Source organism: Alosa pseudoharengus, unplaced genomic scaffold (genome assembly GCF_046254945.1).
Source record: "Alosa pseudoharengus isolate Yale_2024_CS ecotype anadromous, Long Island Sound unplaced genomic scaffold, YU_APseudo_1.1 YU_APseudo_1.1_scf_11, whole genome shotgun sequence".
In the NCBI taxonomy this organism is placed as follows: Eukaryota; Metazoa; Chordata; class Actinopteri; order Clupeiformes; family Clupeidae; genus Alosa; species Alosa pseudoharengus.
Genome location: NW_027468576.1, coordinates 18,441,462 through 18,461,461, shown reverse-complemented (window position 1 = coordinate 18,461,461; position 20,000 = coordinate 18,441,462). Strand labels below are relative to the sequence as shown.

Sequence of the window (20,000 nt, the reverse complement as noted above, 5' to 3'; positions counted from 1 at the left end):
ACACACACACACACACACACACACACACACACACACACACACACACACACACGAACAGATGCACAATCATACACATAGAGAATCACATAGACACACAAATTCACAAGTACCTCATCAAGGGATGAGGGTTGTTTTTTTTTCCTGCCAGTGAATTTGACAGCATATTGTAGTATCTCGCCATTTCACCTGCATAAATTGCAGTCGCTCTTAAGAATGACAAATCCACCCTGAGTCTCTTTATCAGCCTCCTCTCAGCTTTGCCCCCTGTCTCTCTCTCTCTCCCTCTCTCTTCCTCTCTTTCTCTCTCTCTCTCTCTCTCTCTCCTCCTGTGAGCTGTGAGTTGTGACTCCGTCTGCTGTTCCTATGGGCTGTGGTGGTGGTGGTGATGGTGGTCATTGGTGGTGGTGTTTCTTTCTCCTGCTTTTGGTCCTGCTTTTGTGGCTTCTACAACAGTGTCACCTTACTGGTTACTGGAACTTTGTGTGTGTGTGTGTGTGTGTGTGTGTGTGTGTGTGTGTGTTGACTAACTGTGTCCCTGTTTGCCCCATCCTGACAGCCCTACGGGCAGCAGCCGCTATGCGTCGTCGGGCGAGCTGAGTCGCGGCAGCTCCCAGCTGAGCGAGGAGTTCGGTCCCGAGGACGGCGAGAGCCTCCGCGGCTCCGAGTTCTACGATGAGAACGACTCGTACCACTCGTGCCACTCGTCCGTCAGCTACGGCAAGGAGTCGCCGGGCTGGGACCCCGAGGAGGAGGAGGAAGGGGTGCAGCGGGACGAGGCGTACAGCGATGAGGGCAGCTACGTGAAGGACGGCGGCGAGGAGGGAGCGGTGTACGATGAGGAAGAGCCCGACGGCGGACACTACGATTACGAGGACCAGGGCGAGGAGGACTACCGCTACGAGGACGAAGAGGAGATGCCCTACGAGGAGGAGGTGGAGATGTACCCGCTGGACAGCACTCTCAGCGAGGACCAGGAGCCGCCCTACACGCCCACCCCGACCAGCGCGGCCCCCACGCTGACCACGGCCGACTCGCTGGCCCCCTCGGCCCGGCCGCCGCTGGAGAAGCAGGCTTCGCTCCTCCACGACCAGCCCCCACAGGCCCAGCAGCAGCCCCCCTTCCAGCCCCCCGGCATCAGCCAGACCCAGAGCCAGACGCCGCCGCTGGAGGCGTACCAGGACGCCTTTGCCAAAACGCACGTCTCCTCCTCCATCGCCGCCTCGTTTCAGCCGCCAGAGGCAGAGCCCCTGCCCTTTGCCCCCGCCCCCTTCTCTGGCCTGCCCTCGGAGCCAGCGGTCAAGCCCCTGCCAACAGACGAGCCCCTCTCCATGGAGGAGCCCCTGCCCTTCAGCGAGATGCCCCCTACTGCCACGCCTGACCAGACCTGTGCCCACCCCGAAAGTACAGAAGCCCCACCTGACAGGTGAACATTCAGTTTCCCTCCTGCACCGGCCATATGCATGTTTTGGAATTGTGCCACATGTATTCTACTAGTATAACACCAGTGATGAGTTGGGCAGAGATCAGTTGAGCTAGCTTTATCAGTTCAGCAGATCCACTGCACAACATCTCTTCATGAACCAATAATCTACATACACATTTTCATATAATTAGAGATAGTATAGTAGTCATCTCTATGTGATAACCGTCTAGAATATGAAGTGCTTCCTGGAATAGTGGATGCTAACGCCACCTTGTCCACAGTGCACCTGTGGAGCCTCTGGTCCCCATGCCCAAGCGCACCCCCAAAGAGAACTGGCTGCGGCTCTTCAGTAAGGTCCGCCTGCAGCTTCAGCAGGTGAGCGCTGACCCCCCCCCACACACACAAACACACACACACACACACACACACACACACACACACACACACACACACACATAGCATTCTGCAGCAGCAGTTTGCTATTAACTGTTCAGGAATCTATAACTTTCTTCTAGGGCTTCATATTTGTTTGAGTTTTTTTTTTTTACTGTTTCGGTGTCAGTTCTATTTTTCATTTTTTAAATTTTTATTTCTTCGCGTTTTTTATTTTCATTCATATATTTCATGTCTTATCATTTCCTTCAGTTGCCCTTCCTTCCTTTGTTTAATTAAATGTCTACACATAGTGTGGGTTGTTGTTGTTGTTGTTGTTGTTGTTGTTGTTGTTGTTGTTATGTTGTTGTTATGTTGTATGTTTTTGGTTTGGTTAATTTTTCTTTCTGTGTGTCCTCCACCTCATGTTCTTTTCTCTTCAGTTATTTGTCATTCTTATGGCGGCAGCCGCCATGTTACCCCATGACTGGCCACTGCCGGAACCCTCGGAAAGGTGGGTGGGGTGTGTGCATGAGTGTGTATGTTTGTATGAGTGGTGCATATACTCGTCAGAGTGATGTGTCTGCGTGTGTGTGTGCGTGTGCAAGTGGTGCATAAACTCTAGACCCAGTGACTCGTCAGAATAGTGTGTGTGTGTGTGTGTGTGCGACATGTCTCACAGAGAGCTTGGAGAAGAACAGCGATCCGGAGGCACAGAAGATAGAATTAGGGGGCCGATAATAGCGATAAGATCACTTACAAATCCGTTTTGATAATGTGGCCCGAGACGCCGATTCCTGCTTCTGACGTCAATGAGAAAGTCCCAGGTGCTGTGGCGCTGCTCTGACGTCCACTCTGACTCTTTCTGCGTCTGGTACGCACTCTCTCATCTGATCTAATGGCTCAGGCATTAAAACACACAGGAAGTAGCGAGTGTGTGTGGCGGGTGTAATGGACACACAGCTGTCTTGGGCCGAGTGTGTAAGGGTGTGTCTGTCTGCTTTTCACCTGCGCTGCATCCTCTCTGACATATCCTCCTCCCCCACCCCCTCCCCAGGCCCGAGGGGAGACTACTGGGATCCAGTCTTTATGCATACAGGCAGGGTAAGTAAGCACCCCCCTCCCCCACTACAGGAACATAGTGAAGCATGTTGGCATAACAGTAATTCTGCTATTCCAGATAAAAGTGATTAGAAAATATTAAATATATTTAAATGTATTTAAATATATTTCATTATTAAATAATAAATATATGTAAAGATATTAAAAGAAAATATTGTGTTACTTGCTGTTATTAAGTTTTTAATGAAGTGAAAGGACAATATATTTAAAATCAACACTACTAACTACAATAATTAGTTAGTAATTAGTATAATTACATAGACAGTTTCATATTTGAAATATAGATGCTTAGCATTCTCTGCTTATGTTGCTCATCTGTTGTCAGTTTGTACGTATGGTTACACTGGCCTGCTGTTGTTTTCAGGCTTGGTGGGGCTCTATACAGCATAGACAGCATGCCAGACCTACGCAAGAGGAAAGCCATGCCGCTTGTCAGGGACCTGGTGAGTCCAAACACCTGTACACACACTTCACAAACACCCTTTCTACACACTCTTGGTGCGTCAAGACTGGAGTGCAGTCTTTAGTTTACTTCAGACTTCAGTACTTGATTCCTTGACTGTGTTGTCCTCACGTTCTCGGTCCCTCGATTTAACACTATAATATCACAATGTCTTTTGAGCACACTACACTACGCTGGCTACGGTCATTTACTTTCATGGTGAGTCCGTCTCCGCAGTCCATTACCGGAGCCTTGGCTACATCTCCTCTCACAGAGCTCAACCTGATTGTTCCAAAGCAGCTCAGTTCCTTGTGCGGAGACGTCTCCCCACACACTCATTAGATTGATTCCGGCTCTGCGTTCCTCCCACTCACTTTCTTCTTCCTGGTTTTTCTCTGACTGAGCCCTGACTTGAGTAGCAACCCCCCCACCCCCACACACACACACACCTCGTCCTGCTCCAGATTTCTCAGGTTATGCATATTGATTTCCTCAGCGGCCCCGCAGTTTGTCAGGTTTTTTTTTTTTTAATAAAATAAAATAGGAAAAAGGTTTTCTTTTTTACAGCCATTTTTTACAACCATGCAGACATGCTGTAGATGCCCTGCTGAGAGAAGTGAGCATAGCCCTCCTTGGGTATTTTAGTTTTCAGACGTATTGATGTTGTCAAAGAACACAGCTCTGACTGTGAAAACACACAAATCGATACAATAAATCAAAACTTTGGAAAAAGTAGGCAGAGGTGATGAAAGCCATGAAACACACTTGCATGTCTTTACTTTAGAAACTACAAAGCCCAGCTTCCACGTTGGTAAATGTTGAAGTGGTTCTCGACACATGTGTGGCAAGGCCAGTGAAATGGGTTGTCCATCACTGCTTCTGCACCTCCACGGTCCCCCCGCCCCACATACACACACCCAGGGCCCACTGAAATTAGTGGTTGCCATGGCGAGTGACTCAGAGCCTTAGTGACTGGCACCCAGGGCGGAGAGAGGGGGAGATGGAGAGAGAGAAAAAGAGAGAGAGGAACAAGGAAGCAGACAAGCTGTCGCAGGAAGACCTCGCTCCCCTCCAAGGGCACGTCAATCCAGTCAGCCTCTCTCTCTCTCTCACATCTCTCTTCTCTCCATCCTCCTTTTCTCTCTTTTCTTTCCTTCCCCTTTCTGTTTCTCTCCTTTTCTCTCTCTCCCACTAGTCCCTCTCACTGTTTTGTGTTTGTGTTGTGTTTTACAGAATCAGCACCACACATCACACCTACCTCCTTTGTCTCAGAGCATCTCATCTGTTCCATTCACTGTCAGGACCCTTAACCCCCCCACCCCCGCGCACCCACAAACGTACTGCCCCCCGCCAACCACACACACATTCACACAGTCACACACCCACACACTCACACACATAACACGATTCATCATTTCCTCCTCAGCAGCACCACGGCTGCTCTGGATAAGGAAACGCGAATTCTCATCTGCGGGAGGAAAACTCATTTTGGCAAGCATGGCTGGTGCGGTAATGGGTTTGTGGTGGAGAGCAGCGGTGGCGGTGGCGCCGATAGATGCCGCACCGGCACACAGAGAAGGACCGTGTCGGGCGGCGGGTGAATGTCTGCCTGGTGATAGCATCTGGGCTTCATCACACGCTCGCCAGGCTCCTCAATACCCACACGACTCCGAGTCCAGCTGGATCCATCTGGTAGGGGGCCAGAGAGAGAGAGAGAGAGGCCTGTCAGCCAAGCATACACACAAACACACACAGACAGACAGACACACACACACACACACACACACACACACACACACACATACATACAAATACACATACATATGCACATACACACACACATACAAATACACATACATATACGCACTCACATACACACACACACACACACACACACACACACACACACACACACACACACACACACACACACACACACACACACAAACAATAGAAACATCTCTATCTCTCTCCCTCTCTCCCCTGCCTGTGTGTGAGCCATCCGAATGGTATGGGGAGATGTGAAACTACCGTACTCCTTCAAACAGTTTGCTGCTTTCTCTGCTAATCCAGCTTAGTGGCAGGTGCTGCTGGCGAACTGACTCCAGTCTCACTCATCTAGGCGATATGCTGACTGGATCTGAATTTAAATGTGTGCCAAACACAATTCGTCTCTGAAAACAAAACGTTCAGATCCAGCAGCGCCCCAGCCCTCCACCCCCACCCCTCACACACACACACACACACACAAATACACATGCACACAAACACACACACACACACACACACACACATCCTTCACTGCTTGTTTGCTATCTCCTCGATCTCTCGGCCCCTCCCGTTTCTATCTTACTCGGCTTCTTTCTCCAGGCTGTGGCTGTTTCTCGGAAAACGTCTCTGTACAAATCCTTGGGGATCTTTGTTCTCATCCCTGCACAATATCAGTGTGTTATAAAGCTGTCATTAAATGTGGACATTTCCCCCAGTGACCAACGCATACCACACAAAAGAGCCACCATGTATCAAAAACATACAAGATTATAGGTCTATATCATTATATACAAGAGCGTAGTACAGTATTGAAGTTTATTATCCCTAGATAAACAGTTTGAATGACCTACTGTGCTATATTGGCGTAAAGGGCCGTTCACACCAAGAACGATAACTATAACAATATCGTTGAGGATCACGTTCAGAGCGATTTGAGAATGATAAAAAGCTAACAGCCAATCAGAACCCATCACATTTTAGTCATCACATTCATTAACACAAGGAGAGACTTTGTTCATCGTTGGTCAGTGTGGACTGGTTATTGTTATGGTTATAGTTATCGATATGGTTATCGTTCCTTGTGTGAATGGCCCTTAACTCTGTTGTGCTTTTTCTAACATGGGATGTTCTGTGTTGTGTTCCTCATGCTTGGTCCTACCCGTAACAACACAGGCTATGGTGAGTACTCTCACTGTCAGGTTCTCTACATCTTCCTAGCTGTCCCCTGATGCAAAAGTTACCCCTTCCATGACCATTTATTACATTACAACAACTACAGATTACCTGCAGTTTTTAAGCCATACTTTTAATGGACACTTCTACTGCTGGAAACTGCTACAGACATGAAAAGGTGATTTAGTACTTTTCCAGTAAAATGAAACATCTCCTCTCTGACTTCATCTCTGTCTCTTCCCCAGTCTCTAGTACAGAACTCACGTAAGGCCGGGATAACATCAGCCATGGCCTCCAGTACACTAAACAACGAGGAACTTGTGAGTTATTGTTGTTGTTATTTCTGACAACACACACACACACACACACACACACACACACACACACACACACACACACATTTCCTGACCAGTTCCTCTTGCTCCATCCCCCTCTGCAGAAGAGCCACGTGTACAAGAAGACGCTGCAGGCTCTGATCTACCCCATCTCCTGCACCACGCCACACAACTTCGAGGTGTGGACGGCCACCACGCCTACCTACTGCTACGAGTGCGAGGGCCTGCTGTGGGGTATCGCCCGTCAGGGCATGCGCTGCACCGAGTGCGGGGTCAAGTGCCACGAGAAGTGCCAGGAACTGCTCAATGCAGACTGTCTGCAGAGTAAGGGCCTCGTTCGTCTCACCAAGCGCCTGATCCCGAGCTCATCTTTCACAGCGTTTCTCAATTACATCTCTTTGATGTTGGTTTTTATTGCGTTTACTGATTGTACTTCAAATACTTTGTCTCACTCTTTTATGTTTCCCCTTTCTCCGTGTTGTGTACTGTTGGTACTTTTTGTCTCTCTCTCTCTCTTTCTCTCCTGCTCTCTCTCTCTCTGTCTTTCTGTCCTTTCTCACACACACACACACACACACACACACACACACACACACACACACACACACACACACACACACACACACACAATGCAGGAGCTGCAGAGAAAAGCTCCAAGCACGGTGCAGAGGACCGGACCCAGAACATCATCATGGTTCTGAAGGACCGCATGAAGATCCGTGAGCGGAACAAGCCGGAGATCTTCGAACTGATTCAGGACGTGTTTGGCATGCCCAAGTCCACCCATGTGACCCACATGAAACAGATCAAGCAGAGCGTCCTCGACGGCACGTCCAAGTGGTCAGCCAAGATCAGCATCACAGGTGACACTTCCTCAAGAGGCCTGCTTTCATTTCACTTGTCCTTCTCAGTCTAGTTTATTGAAGGGTACACATGTGTCTCAAGGTTACTGTATGAATGTATGTGTGTAGCTGTTATATCAAGTGTTCACCACACTCTCTCCCACTTTCGCTCTCTCTCTCCCTTCCTCTCTCTCTCTCTCTTTCTGCCCACAGTACTTTGTGCTCAGGGCCTTCAGGCTAAGGACAAGACAGGATCCAGTGACCCCTACGTCACAGTGCAGGTTGGCAAGACCAAGAAGAGGACCAAGACCATCTATGGCAACCTCAACCCTGTATGGGAGGAGAACTTCAACTTGTAAGGATACCATTCATGTATCGCTAATGTCGTTGTGTAAAGTACAGTGAGAGCCACACTGTAGACTCAATTACAGATATTATTACACATCTTAAATGACAGTAATTATGTCTCCTCTGCTACTGTTTTCTGGTCATCCATCTCTGCGTGGTTCGATGCGTTCCCAGTTCGATGCTTTCCAGTTGAAAGATCTTCATCAAACCTGGGATACTTACTTCACTATAAGAGTTTGATGAACTAGGTACTCAAGATCATGGGGTCAAGAGGTCAAAGTCACATTTCGCTTTGTGCCAAGTTTGTTTCCGTTTTGTACTGTGATATATCTTTGTCTCCAGCGAGTGCCACAACTCTTCAGATCGTATAAAGGTGCGAGTTTGGGATGAGGACGATGACATCAAATCACGAGTGAAGCAGAAGTTTAAGAGGGAGTCCGATGACTTCTTGGGTCAGACCATCATCGAGGTGCGAACCCTCAGCGGAGAGATGGACGTCTGGTACAACCTTGGTGAGTGTTTACACCTGACCTGAATAATGGAACAGTGAACACCTGCTTGATGGACAGCCATTGAACTCTTTCAAGAGTGTGTATAGAACTGATTCAATATGAAGTGTAATAAGACTTTGTGTGTGTGTGTGTGTGTTTCGAGAGACATATCAGTGACGAAGCACTTCTGACAACCAACCTTTTTTGGTATTTGAAGATATTGTGTGTGTGTGTTTAGCCAATTCAAGTCAGAGTGTAAAACTGTTTCATAATTGTGTGTGTGTGTGTGTGTGTGTGTGTGTGTGTGTGTGTGTGTGTGTGTACCGGAGTCTAGAACTGATTCATGACTGTGTTGAGCTGGTGCAGTGATGTGTGTTTACAGCTGAAGTGATCCCTCTCTGGTCATTCTGTGTGCAGACAAGCGTACGGACAAGTCTGCCGTGTCGGGAGCCATCCGCATGCACATCAGTGTGGAGATCAAGGGAGAGGAAACCGTGGCTCCCTATCATGTGCAATACACGTGCCTGCATGAGGTCAGCAGCAGTGTGTGTTTATGTGTATGTGTGTGTGTGTTTGTGTGTGTGTAGAATGATTTTGATAATATGAGTGTGGGTACATTCTATGCCTGTGTGACAGAGGGAGAGTGTGTATGTGTGTGTCTATGTGTGCACATAGGCTTTCTGCAGTGTTTATATGAGTGGAAAAGGGACTTAACGTGTGTGTGTGTGTGTGTGTGTGTGTGTGTGTTATAGAGAATGTTTGTTTTTGTTTCTGTGTATTCTTAATTAGAGGGGTGACTCACCCAGTTTCCAGCTCAGCAAAAATCAAAAATTCTCCTCTCACTCCTTTCCTCTCCTGTCCTCCTCTCCACCTCACCTCACCTCACCTCACCTCACCTATTGTCCAGAATCTCTTCCACTACGTGACAGACCTCCAGAGCAGCGGCGTGGTCAAGATCCCCGACGCCAAGGGGGATGATGCCTGGAAGGTGTACTATGAGGAGACGCCACAGGAGATTGTGGATGAGTTTGCCATGCGCTATGGCGTAGAGTCCATCTATCAGGCCATGACGTGAGTCCCCCCCTCATTTGACACACATACAGTACACACACACACACACACACACACACACACACACACACACCAATGTTTGCCATGTATTATGGTGTGGAGTCTTTCTATCAGGCCATGTGAGCCACACCTATGCACACACACACACACACACACACACACACACACACACACACACACACACACACACAAACACACACACACACACACACACACACACCAATGTTTGCCATGTATTATGGTGTGGTGTCTTTCTATCAGGCCATGTAAGCCACACCTATGCACACACACACACACACACACACACACACATCTTAATCTCCACATCAGCCACCGATGCTGAGAAACACCCCATTGCTATCAGATTTCACACAATAGCCCTACTTCTCTAATTCTCATGTCATGCGTAAACAGCATCAGACACACAGTATAATGTTTGAAACATGGACCGTGCTAATTTGACCTAGTTCTTGTATAACTGGAGGAAGCACACAAACCTCGTGACCTTCTTTAACTAACGTGCTGCTCGTGCTACACCTGCAGTCAGAGGGGATAAAAATAGAAACGTGCTGCTGGTGATCACTCTCACGTGAGTCATCCCAGGCAGATGAAACAGAGACATATGGAGAAACACAGGAGACGCCATATGGTCCTTTTTATTCTATTTTATGTGTGGTGTGTGTGTGTGTGTGTGTGTGTGTGTGTGTTTGCTAATTATGTGGTATGTGTGTGTGTGTGTTTTCTAATTATGTGTGTGTGTGTGTGTGTATTGTGCACCACAGACACTTTGCCTGCCTCTCGTCCAAGTACATGTGCCCTGGTGTGCCGGCAGTGATGAGCACCCTGCTGGCCAACATCAACGCCTATTACGCCCACACCACCCAGGCCACCAACAACGTCTCAGCCTCAGACCGCTTTGCTGCCTCCAACTTCGGGGTGGGTAACCTGGGCAGGGCCCATGGGCCTCCCAGCCAACAGTGACTCAACACAGCAGAGCCAGGGACTGACCAGGGGGGTCTATGGGCAGCCAGGAAGGGCAGGCTGAGAGGGTCGCTGCAGTAGGGGGTTTAATGTGGCATGTTAGGCAAATGAAGGCCCACTGTGTTTTGATTTGATTGAAGCAAATTAGTGTCAGCCGCCATTTTGCTATTTTTGGGTCTGTCTTGTGGAGCGTGATGGGGCATCACAAACCATCTGTGATGCTCCATATTCTCAAACTTCGCAACACATGCAAGAAGGGGAATCTTTAAAGTTCTGCACAAAGCTGTTGTTATTTAGACTTCTTTCCTTTTTTCCAAGAATGCTTCTTAATTCATTTACAATGAATCAAGACTCAGGGGAAAGGGGATGAATGTAATGCCATTTCATTAAATCACTTAAATGATATATGGTATCACCATTATGTCATTTTTTTGTTTAATATCTTTTTTTATTGTGTGTGTCTACAGAAAGAGCGGTTTGTGAAGCTCCTGGACCAGTTGCACAATTCACTGAGGATTGACCTCTCCATGTATCGGGTACATTTGTCTTGTCTTTGTTCCCAAAATTGTATCCCATTCTGGGCCTGTAAAATGTTAGAAGCAAACATGTGCTGCTAGTCAGCTAGCATGATTGGCTCACTGCATTGAGAACGCCCCTTGACCTCACAGTGGATGTCACCGATAATAGGCAGAAGGAATATCTAAACAGACTGAAAACTATGGAGGGTCATTATTACAGTGGCCTCTGCTCATAGTTGTTGTTGTTTATGTGTGTTTGCCACAGAATAACTTCCCTGCCAGCAGCCCTGAGAGACTCCAGGATCTGAAGTCCACCGTAGATCTGCTCACCAGCATCACGTTCTTCAGAATGAAGGTTACTTCCTCTATTCTCTCTTCTCTACTCTCTCATCCCCAATTCTCTCTCTTCTACTCTCTCCTCCTTCCCAATTCTCTCTTCTACTCTCCTCCTCCCCAATTCTCTCTCTCCTCCTCTCCGTACCAGTCTTATATTTCACTTCTCTTTCACTCTCTCTTTTCCTATTCAGATACTTTCAGATTTTCTATTCTTATACGCGGAACAATAGATGGTTTTACATGGACAGTTTTTTTTGTTATTCCGATGAAACTATTCTGATTGAAAAATCCGTGCTGTCTGTTTACATGGGGTACGTTCTATTCTGATCACGTGCTTACAGGCACTCTAGAATCTTTGATTTGAACAGCCGTTGTTGCTTTACTTTACCTTGAGAAGATATAGCAGGCAATATGATGACCACCTCTTTCATTCAGATTAAAATTCTAATCGGATCAACACTTATTCAGATCAAGGTGTTTATATGTGTCATTTTTATTCCGATTGATCTATTTTTCCAATTCTAATCGGAATAAAAGTGTCCATGTAAACCCACCTATTCTCTTTCCATACATTTCTTAGGACCAGTTTCTTGGACATGGCTAAAGGCTAGTCCTGAACTTTAAATTAAGATCTTATTGAAAAAGAGTGGTTAGTCTGTGAGTTAATAGACTTCATTAGACTTTAATGCTTGTCTGGGTAACCGGCCCATAGTGTTTCCTGAGGTCCAAGTTGAAACCTAGGTGTTTGCTGTGTTGCCCCTCAGGTCCAGGAGCTGCAGAGTCCCCCCAGGGCCAGCCAGGTGGTGAAGGACTGTGTCAAGGCCTGCCTCAACTCCACCTACGAGTACATATTCAACAACTGCCACGAGCTCTACAGCCGCGAGTACCAGACAGATCCGGTGAGCGTTTTTTGAGGGGGGTGGGGGGTCGGGTGGCCAGCTGGTCTGGGGCTGGCAGAGGTGGAAAACTCAGACCTACCTACCATATAATTTGGTGGTGCAACCATTCACTTTGCCCACTGATTCTAATGACCACAACTCTTCAGACAAGTTAAGTGCACAAGTAGAATCAATACATATCGTAGGACTTCTACTTTCTTTTTTTTAAGTATATTTTTTTGGCCTTTTTATGCCTTTAATGATAGTGACAGTGGAGGGTGACAGGAAGCGAATGGGAGAGAGAGCAGGGGTGGGATCCGGAAAGGACCACACGGTGGGAATCGAACCCGGATCGCCGGCGTACGGTGCAGGTGCCCCAGCCAGTTGCGCCACAGCTGGGGCCAGGACTTCTACTTTCTGAAGCTGGAGTTTTCCACCTCTGGGGGCAGGTCATCAGTACCCATGTCCAGGGTCTCTCCACTAATGCCTGGGGTCATCCTTTAGACTAGCTGAGGGGCTCTGCTACTGTTTATGTCTCATTAGAGCATCAAGCTCTCAGTTGCCCTCCCCGACACTCCAATTCTTGTAGTCTGTTTCCTTTTGAATTAAACATGTGGCCTTGGGGGGATGGGGATATTTTTAAAACTCTTTTGCAAGATCATATTACTTCTCTTATCTGAGCCCTCTAATACTTTACACACATCCCCCTACTTTGATGTCACATCAGCGAGTTGTTATGTTCTTCCCGAGGCTGATGTAGCAGGTGCTGCTATTGCAAGCTTCCTTCCATGCTAATAAGCTTAGAGGAGAACTGCTGTGTCCTGACTGGTGTGTGTGTGTGTGTGTGTGTGTGTGTGTGTGTGTGTGTGTGTGTGTGTGTGTGTGTGTGTATGTGTGTGTGTGTGTGTGTGTGTGTGTGTGTGTGTGAGCGCATGTGTGTGTGTGTGCGTGTGTGTGTGTGTGTGTGTGTGTGTGAGCGCATGTGTGTGTGTGTTTGTGTGTGTGTGTGTGAGCGCATGTGTGTGTGTGTGTGTGGGTGACTGCAGGCAAAGAAAGCAGAGGTCCCCCCCGAGGAGCAAGGCCCCAGCATCAAGAACCTGGACTTCTGGTCCAAATTCATCACCCTGATCGTATCCATCATTGAAGAGGATAAGAACTCGTACACGCCCTGCCTTAACCAGTGAGTGCCCGCCACTGTGGTCCAATGAGAGCCTTAGCATGCTGGAGAGCCCCTCTGCTCATCACGTGTGGTCTGTCTGTCTGGCTCTCTGCAGGTTTCCTCAGGAGCTGAATGTGGGCAAGATCAGTGCAGAGGTCATGTGGAACCTGTTTGCCCAGGACATGAAGTATGCCATGGAGGGTGAGTACCGCTGTATAGAATGAGATGTAGTTTAACCACACACCCATCATCACTCCTTCTCTCTCTCTTTCTGTCTCTCTCTCTCACTCTCTCTCTCTCTCTCTCTCTCACACACACACACACACACACACACACACACACACACACACACACACACACACACACACATACACAGGGTACATGTTTACATATACACATATTACCACCAGTGCACACAGAATGCTCACAATCTCAGTGTCTATTTAAAAGTTGTTTACATTCTCATGGGTAAACGGCATGTGCAGATGGCTTTGTGATTTTGAGTTTTTTTTTTATTATTTGCTGGGGAGAAATCTGTTTGTTTTTGAGCTGCACTGAGGCTTTGAGAGCGAAGGCATAGTCCTCTGAGCCCTGTCTCTGTTTAATTAAGATCAATGTCCTGATCCTGCCCTACCCCCCGCCACCCCCCCATGCAGAGCACGAGAAGAACCGTCTGTGTAAGAGCGCCGACTACATGAACCTGCACTTCAAAGTGAAGTGGCTGTACAACGAGTATTGCAAGGACCTGCCTTTCTTCAAGAGCCGGGTGCCAGAGTACCCAGCGTGAGTGCTTCCTCACTGTCCTATTGCACATTTCACACACACACACACACACACACACACACACACACACACACACACACACACACACACACACACACACACACACACACACACACACACAAACACAGACACATACACACACACACTCACACATAGACGCTTCACATCACCACCTCATATATAATCCTCAAACTGCTTCTGCCAGTGTCACTGAACTCTTGGTCAATGGGAATTACCTCTCCACTCAGCTGAATTGCCCAGTCCCTCTTCTCAAACAGACCTGCCTGTCTGCCCGTTTGTGGCTGTCTCTTGTCTGAATGAGGTGTTTGATGAGTTTTAGCAGTCCGTCTATGGTAACTCCATGTCGGTTTTCACAGGTGGTTTGAGCCCTTTGTCATTCAGTGGCTGGACGAGAACGAGGAGGTGTCCAGAGACTTCCTGCATGGTGCCCTGGAGAGGGACAAAAAGGACGGGGTAATTACAGCTCACCCTCGCCCACTCCTGTTCACTCCTGTCCTGTCCACTCCCGTTCTATTCATAAGGAGCCTGCCAGAGAAGGGAAATTGCCAGGGAGCCACGTGGCAGAGTCGAGGAGTCTGATGAGGGATTCCCAGAGCGGGCGATGAAGTGTGTGTGTGTGTGTGTGTGTGTGTGTGTGTGTGTGTGTGTGTGTGTGTGTGTGTCTGTGTATGTGTATGTGTGAGAGGGGTGGGGGGGTTGGGGGTGTCTGGGTCCAGGGTGGACGTTAGCGGCGGCTGTGATTAATGAGGCCGAGCGCCCGCTGGCGCCCACAGCCAATGGGGGAGCGGTTCAGTTCGTTAGTCAGAAGCTCCTGTGGGAAGCACCACAGCCTCACCTCAGCCCAATTACGCACAGACACACAGAGCAGACCAGACAAGACAGTCAGACAGGACAGGCTGCTTCACCTCCACCAGCTCGTGTCTTGTCTGGCTGCTTGCAAATAGCCTCCAGTCTGGCTGAATCTGTGTGTGTGTGTGTGTGTGTTTTATGGAGGGTGTCTTTCCTCTACATAAGGGGTCTGACTAAGAGTGCATATGAACAGGGTGTGTGTTTGTGTGTGTGTGTGTGAAAGAGAGAGAGAGTGTGTCTGTGTGTGTGTGTGTGAGAGAGAGAGAGAGAGAGAGTGTATGTGTATGTGTGTGTGTACTGTATGTGTGTGTGCGCGTGTGTGTATGTGTGTGAGAGAAAGAGAGTGTGTGGTGTGTGTGTTTTATTGGCCCCTCTAACACCCCTCTCTGCCTTCCCTTGACCCCCCCCCAACAGTTCCAGGTGACGTCTGAGCACGCTCTGTTCTCCTGCTCCGTGGTGGACGTGTTCTCACAGCTCAACCAGAGCTTTGAGATAATCAAGAAGCTGGAGTGTCCAGACCCACAGATCGTGGGCAACTACATGAAACGCTTCGCAAAGGTAGCCCTCATCGGTCTGCTGATCCAATGCCTAGACATGATCTGTGGGGTGCTGTACTTAACAATTATGCTGTGACCAGCATTTACTAGTCAAATTACTATTTTTAATATATATGGCAAACATTACTATCATATACTAGCAAAATAAATGGGATTTTTGCTTGATTAGGTGCAAAAACAGAGAAGATTGTTGACCCACTTCCAAAACACTAAGGGCCAGTTTTCCATGTATGGAAGTCCATGTATTTAGTCTTAGGCTAAAAGCTTTTTTTAATGGAAATCTTCATTGAAGCCTTCTTTTAATCCTAGGCTTAATCTAAATTTGGGGAACCAGTCCACAAAGTTACCTAACTCTGTCCTCTGCAAGGCTTGTCATAACTTCTGATCAATTGACCGTCTCTTCCTTCCCAGACGATCAGCAACGTGCTGCTCTCCTATGCTGACTTCATCACCAGGGTCTTCCCCGATTACTGCAGCAAAGAGAAAGGAGCCAATGTGGTAACTATCCCAGCTTTAACTTTCTTATCCCTGCTCTCCACATAGCTATGTTTGTCACGGATTCATCTTGAGGGCCTGCATCCAGCAGCCTGATTTTGTCCTTTGCTCTCCTCTCCTCCAGCCATGCATCCTGATAAACAACATTCAGCAGCTACGCGTCCAACTGGAGAAGATGTTTGAAGCCATGGGCGGCAAAGATGTAAGGAAGCACATATCTCTTACACACACACATACACATATCTCCGCAGAACATCTTTGATCCAATCGCGATTTCAGCTGCAGAAGTGTGTGAAGCTCTTGTTTTTTTGTATTAGAGTTTGAAAAGTTTTTATGGTCATGAGTGTGTTGTATGTGTGTGTGTTTCAGCTCTGTGTGGAGGCCAGCGACTTCCTGAAGGAGCTACAAGTGAAACTGAACAACGTCATGGACGATCTAAGCAGAATCTTTGCCTCTGGGTTAGCAGTGTCCACTGTTCCGTCTGAATGTCCAGTTGTGTGGCAAATAGAGTACTTTAGGGATGTAATTTACTGACCAATGAGCCAACAGTTCCAATGACAGGAATCAATCAGTCCAAAGAGTATAGAAGTTACTTCTATACTCTTTGATCAGTCATCTAAACGTGTATTATGATAGAGAGATTATAATCATTGGGTATTGTTACATCATGCTGCAGCAATAGATTTCTTTCCCTGTATGCTTTAAATTGGCCATACTTCACCAGGAAAAGGGGATAAAATAAGGAAAATAAAAACACGAAGCATTTGCAGCAAACAAATGGTATTGATATCAGCCAATGGTCTTATGAGTACTCTGCAGCCAGCAGAGCTCCTCTAGTGCTCCAGATTTATAGTGTTTTCACTGTCTGTGCCATAGTGATTTCATGGCCGCTGTAAAAGTTAAATGATGCAATGCTAAGGAGCTGAAGTGGGTGACCTTTTTCTCCACCTCCACTCCCTGCTCTGCTCCGCTCTCTCAGCTTCCAGCCCCACATTGAGGAGTGTGTGAAGCAGATGGGCGATATCCTGGGCCAGGTGAAGGGGACGGGCAACGTGCCAGCCAGCGCCTGCAGCAGCGTAGCCCAGGATGCCGACAACGTGCTGCAGCCCATTATGGAGTTCCTGGACAGCAAGTGAGCACCCAGAGATAAACAGACACACACACACAGACAGAGACCAACTGCCTCGCTGTTTGTTGGTTCTCCAGATGTTTGAAAAAGGGAAATGCAATTTAGTTCCTTTTGCGAAATGGTACCTAAATTTTAAAAGCACCCTCTCTTAACTTGCCCAAGTGCCCTTTTGAGAAAAATGAAATTGAAAATCCAGGATCTTCTTTTTCATTATATTATATTATATTATATTATATGATATTATATTATATTATATTATATTATATTATATTATATTATATTATTGTCTTGAACCAAATTATTTAGTTGATATTATTTGGTGCAAAAATATTTGTGGACATGTCAGATCTTGTTAATTTTCAGTTCATTAAGCATTTACCTCCAAATGTCTTTTCATGCATGATGGGAACAAACCTTGTTTAAATTAATCATGATTCATGTCAGTATCTAAGCCTTGGAGTAAAGACTTCCTTCTGCCTCCTCTACACTCATACACACTCATACACACTCATACACACTCATACACACTCATACACATGCACCTGCAGGGTTTTGACAGCATCACTGTGTCTCTCCTTCCCCTCTCCCCTTCCCAGCCTGTCTTTGTTTGCTAAGATCTGTGAGAAGACGGTCCTGAAGCGCGTGCTGAAAGAACTGTGGAAGCTGGTCATGAACACCATGGAGAAGACCATCGTGTTGCCGCCACTGACCGACCAGACGGTGAGACGGCGCCTGTCCTTTAAATGCAACCCACTCATAGTCATGTATTTATTTATTTATTTATTTACTCTGTCACGACACTCAAAAGCTCTTGAAATACACCAGTCATATTGTTTGGTGGGAGCATGAAAGAGGCATTTCAAGCTGTGATACTTGTATTATGTTTTTAGTTTAATTGTGTTATATTATTCATTTGTATGTAATTATGAAGTGAAACCCCTCAATGTTATATACCTGATGTGTAATAATGTGTTATTTAGACAATTCTGTAGGCCACTGTGTTGAAACCAGTATAGTATAGCATGGATTGGGGTAGCTCTTTCAAATGAATTGAACCTCAATTGTCAAAATGTGAACAGGCAATATGCTGCTCATGGTCCGGACCCAATATGCTCATGATCCGGACCCCCTCCAACCAAATCCCCCTCCATTCCCAAATTGAAATGGACCGCGAGTGAAAGCAAAAGGGAGTGCACCATATCATCCTAACCCGTCTGCAGCTCAAGGCTGTTCTCCAGACCTGGGCTCTCAGCACCTCCTTAGTCCAAATGAGTTTAAATTCACTATTTCTCAATGGATTACTGATACAATTGGACCCTGCAATCAATATATCCCAGAATGCAACGCTGAGGTGCGATCAGAGACCAGCCTGGATTACAGACTGGCCTAATATTTCTGTTGTTTTTCCTTATATAACTGTTTTCATTTTGATTTGTTTTTTATTTCATTTTACAAAAAAAAGAGCCCCAAATCGTTCTACTCACAAAATCTTTTAGAAGATTGCACAGTTTGGCACAGTGAACTTAAACCTATTTATTTAAGTGCCAACCTTGTTCCTGCAAGGGCACATTCCCTAGCTATGATCCAGCTGCTATGTTACTAAATGAGAGGCTAGGCTAGCTTTCCCCATGTCCTGGGCCAGTGCACTGGGTTCCCATAAGGAGTCCCACTGCCCACCTGGCCTACCTGTGTGCCTGTGTGTGTGTTGATTCTGCTGTGACTGATCTGGGGCTCTTTACGGCTTCACTGACCCTTCTCTCCGATATCACATCCTGCTCCCACTGCTCTTCCACCACAGATGATTGTAAGTACGACACTCCTGCGTGTGTGTCTGTCTGTCCGCAGTTCGTTAGTGCCAGGTGGTCGACCCCCCCCCCCCCCCTGCTATATGTGGCTGCAAAATACCCCCCCCCCCCCGCCCCATCCCTCCATCCCCTCCTCTGGTCACTCTGTCTCTGTCTCTCTTTCTTTCTCTGCCTTCAGCTCTCTCTGGGACAGATGTATGTATCTTAGAGAGTGCAGCGCAAAAATGAGACTTGGCCTGTCCATAGAAAGTACATGTTACTAACTCAAGCTAACTTAACCCACAGTTGATAGCATAAGGAACACATATCAAAACACTTCATCTTTTACGCTGAATTTACTTAACCTACAACTGATCGAGTAAGCAAAGCATGCCACCACCCTTTAACTCTTAATTTGGCATAAAGCTCTTAACACTTGCAACTGGAAGGAATCAGGAAAGGAAGCACAGAACCACTGACCAACAGAGAAAAGAAACCAAAAGTTGACCATAATGACCAGGAAGTAGACAGGGCTCTAATTCTGCATCCGCTCTAAAAAATAGACCTGTTTGGCAAGCTATAACAAACATCAATGCAGTAGCAACCACATACAGGGAGATTGGATGAAATGAATAAGAGGTGGCAAGGCATAAAAAGACAAACCAAAAGGAGCAAATGAGCAAAACTAGTGCTTGGAATGCTACTGCTATTGGAATGCTAATGCTATTGCTGGACTGTTTCCCTGTGCGCACATCAAACATGCAGTCTAAATTACGACTGCTTTCAAAAGGAGGAAATATTTAATCAACGGAATACTTAATTAGCCGCGCGTTGTGCATCACATCTCCTCACATGTTATTTTTCCAAAAACTTTCCGAAATTTCCCAGAATCCTTCCATTAATGTATATGCATAAGTAGGGAAAGCACATTTTGTCCAATGGTTTCAAGAATATGTAGTTGGGTTATACATACCACACCACATTTTTAGGATCATGTCTTTTGCAACAAAATACCCCCTAAAACGGATGCTATCGTACATCTGCCTCTTTGTATTCTCCCTGTCTTCTTTCTCCTCAATCTCCTCCTTTCTTCTGTCTCCTCTCTATCTATCTATCTATCT

General features: G+C 46.9%; 1 protein-coding gene across 1 annotated transcript in view; it reads left to right on the top strand.

The window, feature by feature from the left end:
* Positions 1-20,000, top strand: part of unc13a (unc-13 homolog A (C. elegans)) — a 42,520-nt gene that overhangs the window by 12,211 nt on the left and 10,309 nt on the right. The window contains exons 11-35 of the mRNA XM_076279270.1: positions 557-1,423; positions 1,705-1,798; positions 2,853-2,899; positions 3,282-3,360; positions 6,548-6,622; positions 6,742-6,961; positions 7,273-7,500; positions 7,693-7,834; positions 8,170-8,339; positions 8,736-8,851; positions 9,226-9,389; positions 10,172-10,325; positions 10,838-10,906; positions 11,154-11,243; positions 11,989-12,123; positions 13,149-13,282; positions 13,377-13,462; positions 13,918-14,044; positions 14,422-14,518; positions 15,329-15,472; positions 15,883-15,960; positions 16,091-16,168; positions 16,336-16,424; positions 16,946-17,098; positions 17,692-17,815. Coding sequence (XP_076135385.1) covers positions 557-1,423; positions 1,705-1,798; positions 2,853-2,899; positions 3,282-3,360; positions 6,548-6,622; positions 6,742-6,961; positions 7,273-7,500; positions 7,693-7,834; positions 8,170-8,339; positions 8,736-8,851; positions 9,226-9,389; positions 10,172-10,325; positions 10,838-10,906; positions 11,154-11,243; positions 11,989-12,123; positions 13,149-13,282; positions 13,377-13,462; positions 13,918-14,044; positions 14,422-14,518; positions 15,329-15,472; positions 15,883-15,960; positions 16,091-16,168; positions 16,336-16,424; positions 16,946-17,098; positions 17,692-17,815 — 3,760 coding nt within the window. The remainder of the gene's footprint in view (positions 1-556; positions 1,424-1,704; positions 1,799-2,852; positions 2,900-3,281; positions 3,361-6,547; positions 6,623-6,741; positions 6,962-7,272; positions 7,501-7,692; positions 7,835-8,169; positions 8,340-8,735; positions 8,852-9,225; positions 9,390-10,171; positions 10,326-10,837; positions 10,907-11,153; positions 11,244-11,988; positions 12,124-13,148; positions 13,283-13,376; positions 13,463-13,917; positions 14,045-14,421; positions 14,519-15,328; positions 15,473-15,882; positions 15,961-16,090; positions 16,169-16,335; positions 16,425-16,945; positions 17,099-17,691; positions 17,816-20,000) is intronic.